This window comes from Aplidium turbinatum, chromosome 4 (genome assembly GCF_918807975.1).
Source record: "Aplidium turbinatum chromosome 4, kaAplTurb1.1, whole genome shotgun sequence".
Classification (NCBI taxonomy): Eukaryota; Metazoa; Chordata; class Ascidiacea; order Aplousobranchia; family Polyclinidae; genus Aplidium; species Aplidium turbinatum.
Genome location: NC_137475.1, coordinates 1,823,424 through 1,840,206, shown reverse-complemented (window position 1 = coordinate 1,840,206; position 16,783 = coordinate 1,823,424). Strand labels below are relative to the sequence as shown.

Below are 16,783 nucleotides of genomic sequence, written 5' to 3'. Positions count from 1 at the left end.
TGCCCCACTGTGGGATGTTCAGAAACCCACATCCGAGGTTTCACTGCTGGGGCGTTTGGGGGCTACGGCCTGGTGAAAAACCCATTTTGGGGGTCAAAAAAACATCATAAGGTACAAGAAAAAAACCTATGCTAGATTTTATGCCTTCACTTGTAGACTTTGGAACAAGTCGATCTGGGTGCCCCAGGTGGGGCATTCCCGAATAAGGGGCCCCCAAAGTTGGGGCAAAATACGTAAAAATAACATCATAAGGTACAAAGATGGAACTTTTTTCATCAGTTGGGGCATGTTCCACTGAGTACGAAACAACTTTTCTTATGGCCCCAAGGTGGGGTTTAACCTTATTTTAGGGGTACAACCCCTAAAATTCACAAAATTAACATCATAAGGTACATGGATGAAACCAAGTGTAGATGATAATACCTCACTTACGGATTTCAAAACATTAAAATTTGGTCGCCTCGGGTGGGGCATTCCTGAATAAGGAGCCCCCAAAGTTGGGGCAAAATACGTAAAAATAACATCATAAGATACAAAGATGGAACTTGTATCATCAGTTGGGACGCGTTCCACCGAGTTCGAAAAAAACTTTTCTTATGGCTCCAAGGTGGGGCTTAACCTCATCTTAGGATATACAACCCCCAAATTCAAGGTTGTAGCCTATTTGGATGAAACCAAGTGTTTGTAAAACGTCAAAAAAATTTTGCATCAGCTGAGGATTTTTCCTAGCACAAAGACTGATACCGGATGCGAAAGTCATAATTCCATAATAAGCAACTGCGCTATAATTTAATATTTCACTGGTTGAAGACTGTAGTGTACAGTAGCATACAATGTGATAATGATTTGGCGCAACAGGCATGCTTTCGTCATAGACTATTAAGTGTTACTCTGTATGACAACATAATGATATTATGCTACTCTTGTGGTTATATTTCGTACAAGACAAGAGTCGAAGACAATAATAGCGCATAAAGAACTCCACGTGCTGTTTCTGAAATTCTCATACTGACTGCCAGTTAACCTGCGCCATTAGAAATGTAAGATTTAGTATTATAGATTAAAGATTTTGAATCTTGCCAGTGTGCAGTGCCGGTTCCAGTAGCCTACCATTTTAGTTCTACTCAATAGAAAAGGTTAATTTGATGAAGATATTTACAACAAACTAAAAGCTAAGCTACATCTCAGGTTAGCAGACAACATTAGTAGCACAGAAGCATCTGGCTGATGCAAAAAGTAGAATTCGACCACGACAACTACCGGTAGTAACCAGTTCACAAGGGCTATCAAATAATAAAGTTTTAGTCTTCAATTGTTTAGAATACCGGTAGCGTAGTCTACGTTTTGAGTTCCTACCAAGAATTTTCAAGGAAAACCGAAACAGGAGAAAATGGCAAGACTGCCCAGTACTGGTATGGATACCTACTTAAAACTTGTCAAGACGTACCTCCTCTTTGCTCGGAGTATTCATTCTGCAAATCATCAGTTGTTTGTGCACTGCATAGGAGAGATGTCAAGCGTGTTCTTCATTTTCAACCAACCAAATTATGCAAGATGGATTTTGCGACTGCAGGATAACATGCTAAAAATGAAAGAAACTCACCCTGGAATAAGTGATCTGTTTTCACCTTGGAATAAGGCATCTTGTCCGTAAAAAGAACTGAAAAAAACTTCTATGGATGTGCTGTTGATCAAACTTTGGAGCAAACAATCAATGCAGAATCCGCCAATCGATTCACTGGGATTACGTCTTTCACCAATTCAATTGGTGCCAGACAGAGATGGGCACTTACCCACTTTATGCGCCAAACGATCCTTCCCCACTTCTATGAAGATCTGGGGATGACATCAGCAGAGAAAGCATCATTCGACCTTCATCCTTCAAGCATCGATAGAGATCGCAGACATTTGGATAAACTAATGCAAAAAGTAAGCAATACAGTTAATCCATTTAGTGCAGGCTTCGATGTATCCTTTCTATTCAATATTAGCACAGAAAAAGCAGTCGCTCCTGCCACTTCAAATTTTCTTTTGAATGTTTTTCAAAAAGGAACTGAGGATAGAAACAAATTTATTAGTCAATGCCACCAGGACGCTAGCACCTTCAACAAGCCAATACGTAAAAACAAAATCTGCAACTTTGCTTCTGAAGCTGCCGTTGTCAAAAGCATAACCCGCGAAGGCAAATTTTCTCACTTGAGAATGGAACGCAAATTGATTGGAAGGCTTCTATGTTTAGCAGTAGATCACAAGGTAGACATGGAATTGATGCTGTCTTACCCCTTCACACCAGTACCACTGTCTTTGTGCCATATGGATGCAACGATGAAATCAACCCAAAAGTCAATGCTTTTGAAGGCTCTTTAAAAAAAAAATTGAAAGTACAGATCCGCCTTTTGTTGACTGCACGTTGATCGATGGTATGTTTCTTCTTCACACTCTTGGATATTTGCCGATGACGTTCGGAGGTGTTGCAAAGACGACTTTGAAGAAATTGTGCAGACACAGTGAGAAAACAATACACGTTGTTTTCTATAGAACTATATCGCCGTCCATCAAAGATGCCCAGCGAGATCGCCGAGCAATTCATGACTTCCGCGATCAGCAATACGTCACCGAAGGAGAGGCCATGAAACGACCTGTTAATTTTGCAGCCGCAATGAGGAATGACAACTTCAAGCAAGTATTGGTGTATTTTCTTGTTAATTCTTGGAAATCAGATGAGTGTTCCAGCTTCCTCGACTTAAAGGTTCTTTATGCTACACTTGATGAAAAATGTTATGTTTATCGAAAAGATGGCGAAATGTTGTCTGGTGAAGAGAAGTCCTTGTTATGCTACCACGAAGAAGCAGATACGCGCCTAATGCACCACATCGTCACCGCATGCCAAGATGTGAAAAATGTGGTAGTCCGCTCTAATGACACGTATGTTCTGATTATACTGTTGGGAAATTTGTCGTTCGTACAAAAAGACGTAAACATATGGATGGAAATTGGTGTACAGGCAAACAATACTCTGAGATGTATTGATGTATCAAAGCTTGGCAGTACTTTATCTCCAGACATGCTTTGTTCGCTTCCCGGTTTTCATTGCTTTACAAGCTGTGATTATACAGCTGCTTTTTTGGGTAAAGGGAAGGCTCGACCCCTTAATATATTGGAGAAAAATGTGCATGCTCAACATGTCTTTGCTGCTTTGAGATATTCGAAAAATCTTGATGAAACCATTGAAAAGGGCATTGAAAAATTTGTGTGCCAGATGTATGGATGTAAAAGTGGTCATTGCCTTAATGAATTACGATTTAAAGAAATCATTGAAACATACAAACCGAAAAGTTCCAATCCATTGCGACGACTGAAAGGTTCAGATGGAAGCAACTTTCCCCCGTGCAAAACTGCGCTCCATCAGAAAATACTCAGAGCGAATTACATTCGTGGCATTTAGAATCATGTTGCCGAAAAAGGAAGCTTTTTCCAGACACCAGTTGAAAGCGGCTGGCATTTGGAAGATGGTAAATTCACTCCAGCTTGGTTTCATGGAGATCCAGTTCCGTCCACGCTGGATAACGTTCTGCAAAGTGAGAAGGGTTTGGACCAAGACGGAACAGAATCAGATGATGAAACAACAGAAACGGATGAATGTGACTTTTCTGACGACGAACCTGCAGACCTTTAATGAATAGATGTTTTTGCCTTTCTCCACCTCAAGCATAAATAAACTGTCGGCTATAGCCTACATAAGCAACTTTTTACCTTTATTCTTGTAAAAATGGGGATAGAGTATGATTTGAACTTGTATTAATTTTACGGTTTCCACCAGAACTCACGAAACCACATGGAACAAACTGTTAGGATAAATTATTTCACATGCCTGCAAACCGGGGCCAATGGTGCATAGCCTACTCAAGAGAGATTATGCAGGAGGCATGCTTTTTCAAGAAGACTTTTGACTTGATAAACAGGGCATACGTTTTCAAATAGTTCAATGTGCATCTTTTCGTTCTAGTGTAGCCTATAGTTTAACGTTTCTTTCGCACGCCTTCCAGGTTTCCATATTTTGTAGCGAGCAATTTTTCCATTCCTTTCAGCACAAATCACATGTTATTCGAGAAGTCCTCTCAGTTGTTTAAATGAGACCACATAGTGTGATTTGTTTCTGTTCAGTGTTTAGCCTGAGAGAAACTTAAATGTAGGTAGGCCTACGTACAATCAGGGGCGGATTTTCAAACTAAATTAGCCCGGGAATTTAAAAATAATAACGGTCCACTTCTATCAAAATAGATTTAGCATAAAAATGCTCGTTTCACAAACAATTTATTTCATTTCAGAAAAAGTCTTTCATCGGTAATATGATGTAGGCTATAAAATTAGACATTGTACGTATTTGTACAGCAAGCTTCGATTTGTAACTTGAATCATTGTCAGTGTTATTCAAACAAACAATAAGGATATAGCGCTACGACTATTATATTTCAAATAAAATTTTCTTTTGTACATAAAACAGGACAGTCAGGGCCGGATTTAGCTGATGGGGAGCCCGGGGCACTTTTAGATCGGGGGCCCCCATGCGAAAAACCATCTCTACGTCTACAGTAGCATCAGTCCAGTAGCCTACTGCACAGCATTTTGCAGACTTTAAAGGCCAAAAGGAAAAAATATATAACAAAATCACATTTTTTTCCACATAGGGGAGCCTTTCAAAAGTCGGGGAGCCTAAGGCAACTGCCCCCCTAAATCCGGGCCTGAGGACAGTGACCCTCTGACCGGCCAACCGGGAACGTTCTCGAATTCCCAGTAGGCTAATGATTAGCCGCCAATCCACCCCTGCGTACAATATCTATTTTCATTGTGATAAATTTTAACCTAATAAGCAAATGTTATGCTGTGTAGATATTATATCTTACATACTTCGTTGATTTTCCAAAATATTTGCAGACGTTTTGAAATATATACGTGAGACACTATTGGTTTTATACCTTATGATATTAATTTTGTGAATTTTAGGGGTTATACCTCCAAAATGAGGTTAAGCCCCACCTTGGAGCCATAAGAAAAGTTTTTTCGAACTCGGTGGAACGCGTCCCAACTGATGATACAAGTTCCATCTTTGTATCTTATGATGTTATTTTTACGTATTTTGCCCCAACTTTGGGGGCTCCTTATTCAGGAATGCCCCACCCGAGGCGACCAAATTTTAATGTTTTGAAATCCGTAAGTGAGGTACTATCACCTACACTTGGTTTCATCCATGTACCTTATGATGTTAATTTTGTGAATTTTAGGGGTTGTACCCCCAAAATGAGGTTAAGCCCCACCTTGGGGCCATAAGAAAAGTTTTTTCGAACTCAGTGGAACATGCCCTAACTGATGATACAAGTTCCATCTTTGTACCTTATGCTGTTATTTTTACGTATTTTGCCCCAACTTTGGGGGCTCCTTATTCGGGAATGCCCCACCTGGGGCGACTAAATTTTAATGTTCTGAAATCCGTAAGTGAGGTACTATCACCTGCACTTGGTTTCATCCATGTACCTTATGATGTTAATTTTGTGAATTTTAGGGGTTTTACCCCCAAAATGAGGTTAAGCCCCACCTTGGGGCCATAAGAAAAGTTGTTTCGTACTCAGTGGAACATGCCCCAACCGATGAAAGAAGTTTCATCTTTGTACTTTATGATGTTATTTTTACGTATTTTGCCCCAACTTTGGGGGCCCCTTATTCGGAAATGCCCCACCTGGGGCACCCAGATCGACTTGTTCCAAAGTCTACAAGTGAAGGCATAAAATCTGGCATAGGTTTTGTTCTTGTACCTTATGATGTTTTTTTGACCCCCAAAATGGGTTTTTCACCAAGCCGTAGCCCCCAAACGCCCCAGCAGTGAAACCTCGGATGTGGGTTTCTGAACATCCCACAGTGGGCCAAGGTTGATAAAACACTCAAACCTTTTGTACCTTATGATGTTACAAATACGTCACGGGCTGCCGGACTATAAACTGGTCTTTTTTTATTCTTCCTGCTCTTCACAATAATTATTTCGTGTCAGGTAGCCAGACATTTTCGTGCAATGCTAAATATATATAATTTAATGTAAGTGTAATATAAATTCTTCCTGACATACTTTCTACACTTCATCAATAGCTTCTTGCCATATTTTCTTCTAATGGTAGTAAAAATTTTACTACCATTACAAGAAAATATGGCAAGAAGCTATGTAATATAAATGTTAGTGAAATTACTTTGAAATGCAAAAACGCCCAAAAATGCCTTATATTTATGAGCAAAAGTAATTTTATGTTTAGTTTAGCATTACTTTATGTTATAATTCAAAAACTTCAACTTGGAAGCTACTTTTGGAAAGTAGAATAAAAACTGAATTTCTGACGTCTGTTCATCTCAAACACTTTATTTCAATAAATATGATGGGTACAAGTTTAATTTATATACGCACAATACACATGGCTATTATCTTGTAAAATATTTTGGCTTTGTGATTTTCATAGCTCCCGTTATTAACGATTTATTAGCATGGGGCTAAGATAGCCAGTGACGTGCTTTCCGCGTACGAAAACAGCTCGTATTAAAATAGGGTTAACCAGCGGTTTCGCTTTTATTGGGATCATGAGAATGTTCTTATTCCAATAGAATTTATATTTGAATCTCCACACTTATGTGTTAAAAGTCACATTTACAATAGACTTTAATCATATAAGTTGTAGTCAGAAGACGAATCCATTGCTCAAGTATGAACAGAAGTCATCGTCGATGTCATTTCAATTTATGAACGAAAACAGAGCAACATCACTTGGCAGTCATCCTTCAAACTACCTACACATGGTACTAAAAAGTTTAGGAATGAATAAAACAAAATAAGCTTCAAATTAAAATTTTTATTAAATTATTTAGGTTATAACTGGTCCCTTCAAAAGTTGTTGGGTGCAATTGGGGATAACCAGTTGGGGACCAGTGGAGTGTGCTTCGTCCTACCTCAAAAATGGGATCAGAAAATATTATCCTGGGTTTTATACAAACGTCCCAGCATTGATTAACTGGGTAGCAAGGAAAACATATAAAGGTGATTATGGTTGACTTCGATTGCATTTGTATTTGTTTTGTATTGTCTTAAATACAGCGCGCCTCCATTGGTAGGCTATATGAGTTCGTTGCTTATCTTGCACAAAGTGTGACTTACAACTTAAGTATTTGTTTTTCATAAGTAAGCTTGATACCTTAATATCAGAAGCAAATCAAGGGGATACCGCCTAGGTAATCCACGAGTCATGACGTACTGTAGGAGGAACTTGGATCAAAGGGGAACTTAGTCACGTGCTTTCTAGACAAAAACAAAAAACAACATCAAATCTGTTTTGTGTTTTTGCAAACTTTTGTCATTCGCTCTACTACATTGTATTAGTCTAACTAGAGGCAAAAGCACACAGTACGTGTATTTTAAATCACTTGCAGATTGCGCATATCAAAATCACTTGCAGTCATGCGCATATCAAAAACTAAAAAAACAATAAAGTGAAAGCAAATACTCTGTGGTAAAAACAGCATTGTTTTGCTAACAATGGGGCTAAGGGAATTGAAATTGAGAGTGGAAACTTTAACTGCAAAGGAATAATAGGATTATTAAGAGCATTGCTAAATCAACAAGTAGTCGCCGAAAATCATTTCTACAAAACATTATGTGACTTTTAGGCTGCAAAGAAAAGCGTTTGAAATGTAGTGATTATACAAAACAAGTTGGGAGAATTTTTGAACTTTTCTGGTTTTATGAAAAATCACTAAAAGCACCAAAAAATTACTTTAATTGTGTTGTAATATCAATATAAAAAATAAGCGGAATGATTGTAGCTTTAGTAACAAATTTTACATACAACTTTACCTTTCTTTGTCTACCATGTTGGCAATTCAAAAATTCTTAAAAAATAATAAATTCCTGATAGTCTTCTACTTTTACTAAATGGGATTTAAAATTTTAAGTTTATACCAAACACCTTTTCTCCAACTTTTACAGAAATCTAGCTTTTGCTATTATGGTAATACAACATTTTTGTCCTAAAAAACCAATCATTGTTTAGAAAGCAAAGTATGCAATAAAAAACGATCAAACTGAGTTAAAATTTTACAAGGCCAGGACCCCAGACGTGCAAGTAACATTTTTGACCCTTTCGACTTCAATTTTGTATAGTCTAATTATTCTTGCAAATTTCGTTTTATCAGAGTTTTATTGCTCCCAAAAAATTTTTTTATGTATGTTCTGCTGCTCAATTATATTTCAACATTTCAGAGATTGGCTGTTCTAAAGAATTGTCAAAATTGGAAAGAGGCAGAAAATGCAAGAAACCCTGTCGTTCTGAAAGCGATTGCAAAGGATCGCGAAGGAAATGCAGATGTGACGATGTATGCGGAATGTCTTGCTTTAACCCAGGTAGAGAACAAATTTTCGGCAACAATATTGCCGCTATAAATCATAATAAACTAAAGAAAGACTTGCACATTTCTTTTTACTTTATCAACCTTTTTAATTTTGTTGACACTCTAAAAAATGGAAAACGAAAACTAAAATTACGCAGTTGTCTTATTTTGCAATTTGTTTAATATTTTATAATATATTGTAATGTATGTTTTTGAATTTATAATGTATGATTTTTTTATATCTCTCTATGTATATCTCTCTATGATTTTTTATATGTCTCTTGTTCTCAGCACTTGATTAAAGCTGTGAGGGCAAGCTTAGCCATATACGAGCATATAGCGCATAGAGGTGCAGCGATTAAATTTTTAACCTAAATCAGGCGTGCCCAAAGTCTGACCCGCTGGTCAACTCCGGCCCGCGATACGTTTTTGTATGGCCCGCGCCTGTTGTTTCACAATGTGCTATGTTTGGCCTGCAGACACACAGAAATCATACCAAGTCAACTTGCCTTATTACAAATTTAAATAAGACAGCATTTTCTCACAGACAAGAGAAAAGTTAATCATTCTTGCGTCATAATTGGGAAATCAACTATTGTCTCGAAGAGTATATAAATGAGTAACTGATATGCGAGCATTTATTCATTTTCTTTTTAGCGAATTCGGCATTTTGCTGCAATTGAAAAGAACTTATTGCTCTTCACTTCTTTCTGCGTGAACCTTGATGAGGTTCCACCTCATGTGCAGATAATTGGGCTTCACTGCGGCGCCGAGTAGCGAAGGCGACAGCAACATATCTACTTTGTGTTTTTTTACTAGCAGATGGATAAATAAAATTCCAAAAATGCAAACGTTGATAAAGAAATGATTGAGCTTATTCGGATCAACATATTTAAACTTGATTGCTTGTCTACCGGTAACCTCAAAACAAATTTAACCTGGGTATTGAAATCAAGACGCCAGTTCATTCTTTGCAATAAGACAACTGTGTTTAAAAAGTTCCTAGATGTTGTAATTTATAATGGAAAAGCAGATAATTTGTATTCTTACTTATCACATCCGTTGATAGGCTATATAGCTTATATAAAAAAATACTTAAACCTGCATTATGGCTTTGTTGTATGAAAATTATATTACATAACACAATGTTACTATATAATGTCGCTTTATTCAAGCAAAACAAGGTTATCAGATAATATGGTTGAACTGCAGCCTCCCCGGCATTATTGCCTGGAGAAAAGTTTGGACATTCCTGCCCTAAATCCATTTCCTTGTCAAGTGTCAAAAAATAATAAGATGTAGGCCTACCACTTTCAGAAGGAATTCTAACCCACATCAGCACGATTGATAACATTCTGTGCTTATCGCATCTTGGCAGCAGGGAATGGGATGGAATGGAAAGGAAGGCATATTTTGCGATGGAATATGGAAAATGTTAAAGATGGAATAGAATAGAAGATTTGTGTGATGGGATGGAAGACAGTATTCCATCATTCCATATCAATTCCATCATTAACTTTCAAGCCTAACATGGTTAAAGACATAAAAAATTGCTAAAAAATTATCGCAAAGGTTAAATTGTTGAACAAGCGAGTTAGAAGAGGCACCGTTTCAGACGCTCGACATGTACTTCGAAAGCAATGGACTTGAGTTGATAGCGGCTTTGAAGGAGGACATACCTGACCACTTAGACCAGCTAGCCAAGAAGATGGACAACTACTTTCCGAATTTGGACACAGCTAGTCTCCAATGGTGCACTGATCCCTTCACATGTGATGACAGCCAGGTGGATGATGACGACTTTCCGGCCAAAGAAGAATTTATCACTCTCCGAATGAACAAAGCGTTGAAACTTGATTTCAAGGGGAAAGGCTTGGAACCCTTCTGGTTCGGCACACTCCAGGACGCACCAACATTAGCGACACGGGCATTAAATATCCTGACATCTTTTTCAACAATGTATCGCTGTGAACAAGGCTTTTCAACTGTCTTGGGAATGATAGACAAAGAAGCGCAATCGCCTGGATGTCGAAAGCGACGTAAGAACCGCCCTCAGTACCACAAAGCCCAGGATCACAAAGTTGGCGGCTGAAATCCAGGCTCAACCTTCGCATTGAATGTTTACCACGCATTGTTATCTTGTATTCAGTGTTGTATTGCATTTTCATTGTCATAGTTAGCCCATTCAAATTACATAGCAATAAACACTTTTGTTTTGAAAACTGATCGTGGGGGTAATTGACTCACTTCAGGGTGGAGATTAGGGTAACAGCCAAAAAAGGTTGGGAACCCCAGCCTTAGCTGAAATTAGTTTTTGTCCATGCATACAAAGTACAGTAGCCTACGACTGAAAGCTTTGCTTTGCATTTTATTATTGTTTTTGTTTTTTTTACTGAAATAAGATTATAGGATACTTCTTACTTTATACTGCAGATAAAAGGTTGTTTTTTCTTACTTATGAAATAGCCATTGAACTTCCGCATTAAATGCGCTCAGCATGGCATCACAGAGAATTATCACAAGGCCAAAAACTAATGGCAGATACAGCATGTCAACAAACAATAGGTATTTATGAAACAACAGGTTTTTAAACATTGACAAAACACGGTAAACAATCACTCCAACGCTTTCCATCTCGCTGTGACTCTTTGTACAAGAAGTGTTGAAGTTGCACCGAAACAAGACTACATAGCCTATAATGTGCTGCAGGTCTAGTTTAACTTCTAACACCAGACTGTACGTTGCATAATCCTTACAAAAATACTGCTGTTAAAGGTTTAACTCAAATTTACCGTATAGTTCGTGGTCTTACTTGTAACATACACAATACAGGAATAACAAAATTTGCAGATGGAAGATGGAAAAAAATGAGATGGAATGGAATAGGGACAGGATGGAAGAAAATCTCAGGATGAAAAATGGAAAAAACGTCTTTCATTCCATTCCATCCCATACCCTGCTTAGACTAAAGATTTTGTTTTCTTCTTTTCGATGAAAGGTTGTTTTCTCTTACTTATGAAATGGCCGTTGATCTTCCGCATTACATTCGCTCAGCATGGCATCACAGAGAATTATCGCAAAGCTGAAAACTAATGGCACATACAGCATGACAACAAACAACAGGCATTTATGAAAAAAAAAGTTTTTAAACAGTGACTACAAAATGTAGTTAATCGTATTTGTTGTACTTTTTAGAGGCAACTTGTAAAATGGATGATGATTTTCCTGACGGAAAAGTATTCGGAGAAAAAACTTATGGAAAAAAAGTGACGTATTCCTGTAACTATGGCTACAGGTTGCATGGCAACGCACAGAGAACTTGCAGATCCGACAGAAAATGGAGTGGGGTGGTTCCCATGTGTGTTCCAGGTATTGTGATTCTGCAGGGATTATCAAAGTTCAATATTCTGCCCAGTATCAAACCAAAAAAGATAAAATGTGTAAAGTATAGCCTGCGCCATTACTTTTTTGTAGCCAAGTTTTTTCGTTTTGAAAATCTTGCGCAATTCATTTACATCTGAGATGCTGAGCCACTCATGAGACCTATTTTTCTGAATAGATATTTTATATATCCATTTATATATAATTTATATAAATGGTGATCTCTCTAGTAAATTGAAATAGACTATTAGACACTCATTGAAGTAATAGTTAAGTAAAGCAAAATGTAGTTTAAGCAACAACATTTCAATTTTTTTTTTTAAAACATTTTATTGTTTGTTTTTTAAGTGACGTGTTCCACTCTTTATTCGCCTGCTAATGGATTTGTTAATTCCCAACCTCAACCATGGCGGCCTGGAGACACGGTGCAATATTTGTGCAAAGATGGATATTTTATATCTGGCTCCAATAAGCTCACTTGCCGAAGTAATGGAACATGGTCAGGGGAAGCGCCGAATTGTATAAGTAAGAATGCAGAAAGTGATTATATTTTAATATTAATTTAATAATAATTAATATTAAAGTATTATTTTAACTATTTTTTTTTTATGATTTTGATTATTGATGTCGCGTAAAACTTATCTCATATTGTATGCGCCAACCAGATTACAAAATATATGATTACTTCTCTCCCAGAATTCCACTATTTCAGCATATAATTTCAAATTATTTTTTCAACAAATTCTAAACACGTGAGACAAATCGTGACAGTTGATATGTTTGTTATTGTGCGTACAAAAAAAACTAAAACACGATACGGTTGAGTTTCTGCAACAATATGGCGTACATGCACTTATAATCAAAGCAACCACGGTGTAGCAACAGAAATGAATAGCACTTACTGGTTAATTTACATGCGTTTTGACGACAAATTAACAAATCAAGGAAATGTCATGTTCAAAACACTGGTCTATGTAACCTAATCAGCAATGAAACATATAAACAACAATGGTAATCATAACGAAATCGTTGCAAGCAAAGACATAAATACAGTACAGTACATGGTTTCGGCGAAGCTGCAGCGCCATATACAATTGCATGCTCCGTGAAGTACAACGGTTGCAGTGCGTTGTAGCGGTGAAAGAAAGATGTTGACCGTAAAACACAAGTAATGTACAGCTACCGCAAAATGACTTGAGACCTACCTTATTTTTAAAGAAAAACAGAGGTTTATTTGTTATAAACGCTTTTATTAAAAATAGTCACTTTTGTTAATATTTTGTCATATTGCCCTTGTTTTTGATAACCATTTGCAAGCATTTGGGCATAGAGTCGCTTAAATTTCTAAAATAATGTGGTGTCATTTCCAGGCACCACACTTTTTTCAGTTCTTCTTTAAGAGTATCCAGGTTAGGAGTTTTTTTTTTCGGCTATTGTTCTCTTCAGTTTATGCCAGCAATTTTCGATGGGATTTAAATCCGGGCTGTTGCCAGGCCATTCAAGAACATTTATCTGTTGCTGTTCAAGGAATCTTGTTACTTTTTTGGCTTTGTGGTAGGGTGCACTATCATGCATGAACACCTCGGAGCTGTGAATGTGGAAGAAATTGAGCATATGCTCCTCTAAAACTTGCATATAGAGATCAGCGTTCATTTTTTTGTTTTTTGGAAGAAAGTGCAGGCCTCCCTTTCCCTTCTCTCCAGAAAAACTTCTCCACACCATGACTGACTGTGGGTGTTTAACAGTCGGAACCGTATATCGAGGATCAAAACGATCAGATGACCTTGGACGCTGCACCGTAGTAGACCCCATCTTAAAGACCTGGAAGTTGCTCTCATCAGAGAACATTACTTTTCTTCATTGTTCAGTGGTCCAATGGGCATTTTTCTTGGCAAATGCTAGCCGTTGTTTTTTCATCCGCTCATTGATAAGAGGCTTTTTGGCAGCTTTACGGCTAGGAAGATCCAAGTCCTTTTGGAGGCGGTGCTGAACTGTCCAGATTTTTACATGCTGCAGCAGATCTGGATGAAGATCTTGCAGGCCTAATGCTGTTAAACGAGGGTTCTTTTGTAGTTCTCGTTTCATGATGTTTCAGTTTATTTAGATGTTTTTTTTTCCTTCCTCCACCAAACTTATGCTTGGGAACTGTTTTGCATGGAAGACTTTTGGCTGCAGCCAAGACCCTCATAATGGTTACTTTTCCTCTTCCACTTTGCTAGCATATGACTTTTATTGGCACATTTTCCTGTCTCCATGCAAGAATACGAGCCTTCTCTTCATTACTAGTATACTTTCCAGGCATGACAAGTTTACTACAAAAATATTTACTCACCTCCGAAAACATTTACTTTGGATTCTCTTCTGCTTTCAAATTAACTATGATTCTCCAAGAACTTCCTCTGAATTCTCATCACTATTTTATTCTAATAAAATGCCCAAAGCAATTCTACAGTAACATTGTCTTGCTAATATCCCATTGTGTACGTATTATACATCATAATTGATTTGAGTGAAACAATTGCCTTTTATGCAATACACAATGGTTTAATACTTATTGCAATTAAAAACGTGTGAAAATGATCGAGGTCTCAAGTCATAAATACAGTACATGGTTTCGGCGAAGCTGCAGCGCCATATACAATTGCATGCTCCGTGAAGTACAACGGTTGCAGTGCGTTGTAGCGGTGAAAGAAAGATGTTGACCGTAAAATACCAGTGATGTACAATTGTACATGTCTGCAGACAGCATATCTCCAAATTAAAAACGTTAAACAAGAAAAATATAATATATTTTGAATATTATTTATAATGAACATTATTCATTTCTAACAGCAGTTGCAGCGTTCATCTGTTGAATGTGAAAGTAAAGCCCTGTAAGAGCACTATATTCTTCAATCTTAGAAGCAAATGAAAGATATACAAAGCGCCGATTAGCCATGCTAAACAATTTCCATTTTGCTTCACTATCAGACATGATAGCTGTGTAATGTTGTTGTAGCCAAAGCAATCATTGCCAGGCATGGAGGAAACACGTAGGCCTCGTGGGCCTGGCCCACCTACTTTATTTTCTGGGTGAGCCCAGCCCACCCACTTTTGAAAGCCAAATTTCTTTCAAAAGGTAGAGAAAATGGCAAATCAGAGAGGAAGTTTCAAAAAAGGTCTTCACTCATTCAATACGCACTAGTTTGATTACGGTATCTTTGATAACTCAATGATGAAATCCAATCTTTAAACTTTTCTGTTGAGCCCACTATTGATGGGAAGCATGTGTGGGTGCGGTTGCGTGTGATTGGTGGAGCAATCTATCAATCAATATAATTATTCTCTATGGTTGAAACAATGATATCATTGTTTATTAGAATGAATTGATTTTTAGTCTCACTGAAATTAATACAGCAAGGCAGTAGCCTACTATATTTTTTGTATTTATCTGCCAACTGAAATGACAAAAATTACATTACATCGTTTTTCGCCAAACGGTCTTTAGACAAGTCCAGTTTCAAAGAAAACTCAGAGGATCCTCATTCTAAAAAGTATAACTGTGTGTATATTGTTGCCTTTGGATTTGTGTGTACATCGCCACATTTTGTAAAGCGTTTACAGTATATAAAGCAATTTAACAATTTTGTAATTTTTTTGGCCAAAGCGGGTCCACCTACTTTTAAAATGGTTCCTCCATGCGTGGTCATTGCAAAATACATTGTGTTGGTGTAAACAATTCGCCAGTTCAAAACATTAGTGTAACGATTTGAAAGCACAACAATCTTTCTAGCGTTTCATTTCCTGATGCTCGCATTGCTTCACAAAACTTCTTTTCTTCAAAGAGCTGTAAAAAAATTTACGATTAACCCCAAACTTGTTTTTTTTCTGTGACTTGACTTTAAAATCTGAAGATAGTCTGCTTTCTGAGAGAGATGCAATGTTACTACTAAACTTCGAGCTGTCAAAGTAAGGACAATAAAACCAGAAAGATTGATATGAACATGTCAACATTTCAAGCTGGTTGCTTTTCAAAAAACAAATAGATAATGGAAAAACAAAGTGCTTGCAGTCTGGCTACAAAGCGTATACACTATAGTAAGGTAGGCTACCTCTAATACCAATTGTCAAATGTTAGTGTTACAGGACGTTTTAAGTAAAGATAGTATTTATTTTTCTGAAGTCGATTCAAAATAATAGGAAATCAAAGGAATCAAAGATAGCTTACTGCAACCCGCAACTGGGAAGCAAAGCCAGCTCGGTTTTGCAGACTAAACTCGCGGCTCTGGGCTCTGGCAAACCCTGAAAATTGTCCAGGCATTGTGTAGACATTCAGCAGGTGACAAACAATTTCAAGGGTTGTCGTATCATACTCGTAACCGTAGTCCGATTGGAATTGACGATCTTGACAATGATTGAAAATGGATAGGCGATTTAGAGGAACCGCTACAATACATCAAAAAATGTTTGTGTGTGGCTGGCTACATACAACAAGAAAAAATTGCCATGAGAGTAAATAGCCTTAAACGTATCTAATGTAACCAAAGTAAGCCAAAATAAAATTTTAAAGACGAAATGTGTTGTTGAAATAAACCGCTTCAGCTGTATATGTGTTTCTGTGTATTTACGAAGCAAAAGGTACTAATATCCTTTGTTTGATCTGATTTTTTGAACATCCAGTAAACGAATGCAATGACACACCTTGCAAGAACGGAGCTACTTGTATCAATAGAATTGATGATTTTGAATGCTTGTGCGCGACTGGATATGAAGTAAAAGATTGCACTTAGAGTAAGCAGCCTAGATTGTATCTACCAAAAGTGAAGAGAAATAAAACTTTGGAGACGAAACGCGTCGATGAAGTAAACGCGTCATCAGTGTTGTTTTAATTAATGCTTCAGCTGTGTATTTCTTTTTGTTCGCTCACAAAGTAAAAGATACAGCATTCTTTGTTGTCGGCTGTGTAGCCGTGGACGTGGGTTCGACTCCGCTCCAGAGCACGCGG

The 16,783-nt window shown here is 37.5% G+C and overlaps 1 protein-coding gene across 1 annotated transcript in view; it reads left to right on the top strand.

The window, feature by feature from the left end:
* The first annotated feature begins 3,449 nt into the window (after positions 1–3,449).
* Positions 3,450–16,783, top strand: part of LOC145768330 (protein lev-9-like) — a 90,915-nt gene continuing 77,581 nt past the window's right edge. The window contains exons 1-6 of the mRNA XM_082579808.1: positions 3,450–3,641; positions 6,904–7,072; positions 8,291–8,431; positions 11,614–11,787; positions 12,148–12,324; positions 16,459–16,569. Of these exons, the coding sequence (XP_082435934.1) occupies positions 3,450–3,641; positions 6,904–7,072; positions 8,291–8,431; positions 11,614–11,787; positions 12,148–12,324; positions 16,459–16,568 (963 nt within the window). The 3' untranslated portion in view covers position 16,569. The remainder of the gene's footprint in view (positions 3,642–6,903; positions 7,073–8,290; positions 8,432–11,613; positions 11,788–12,147; positions 12,325–16,458; positions 16,570–16,783) is intronic.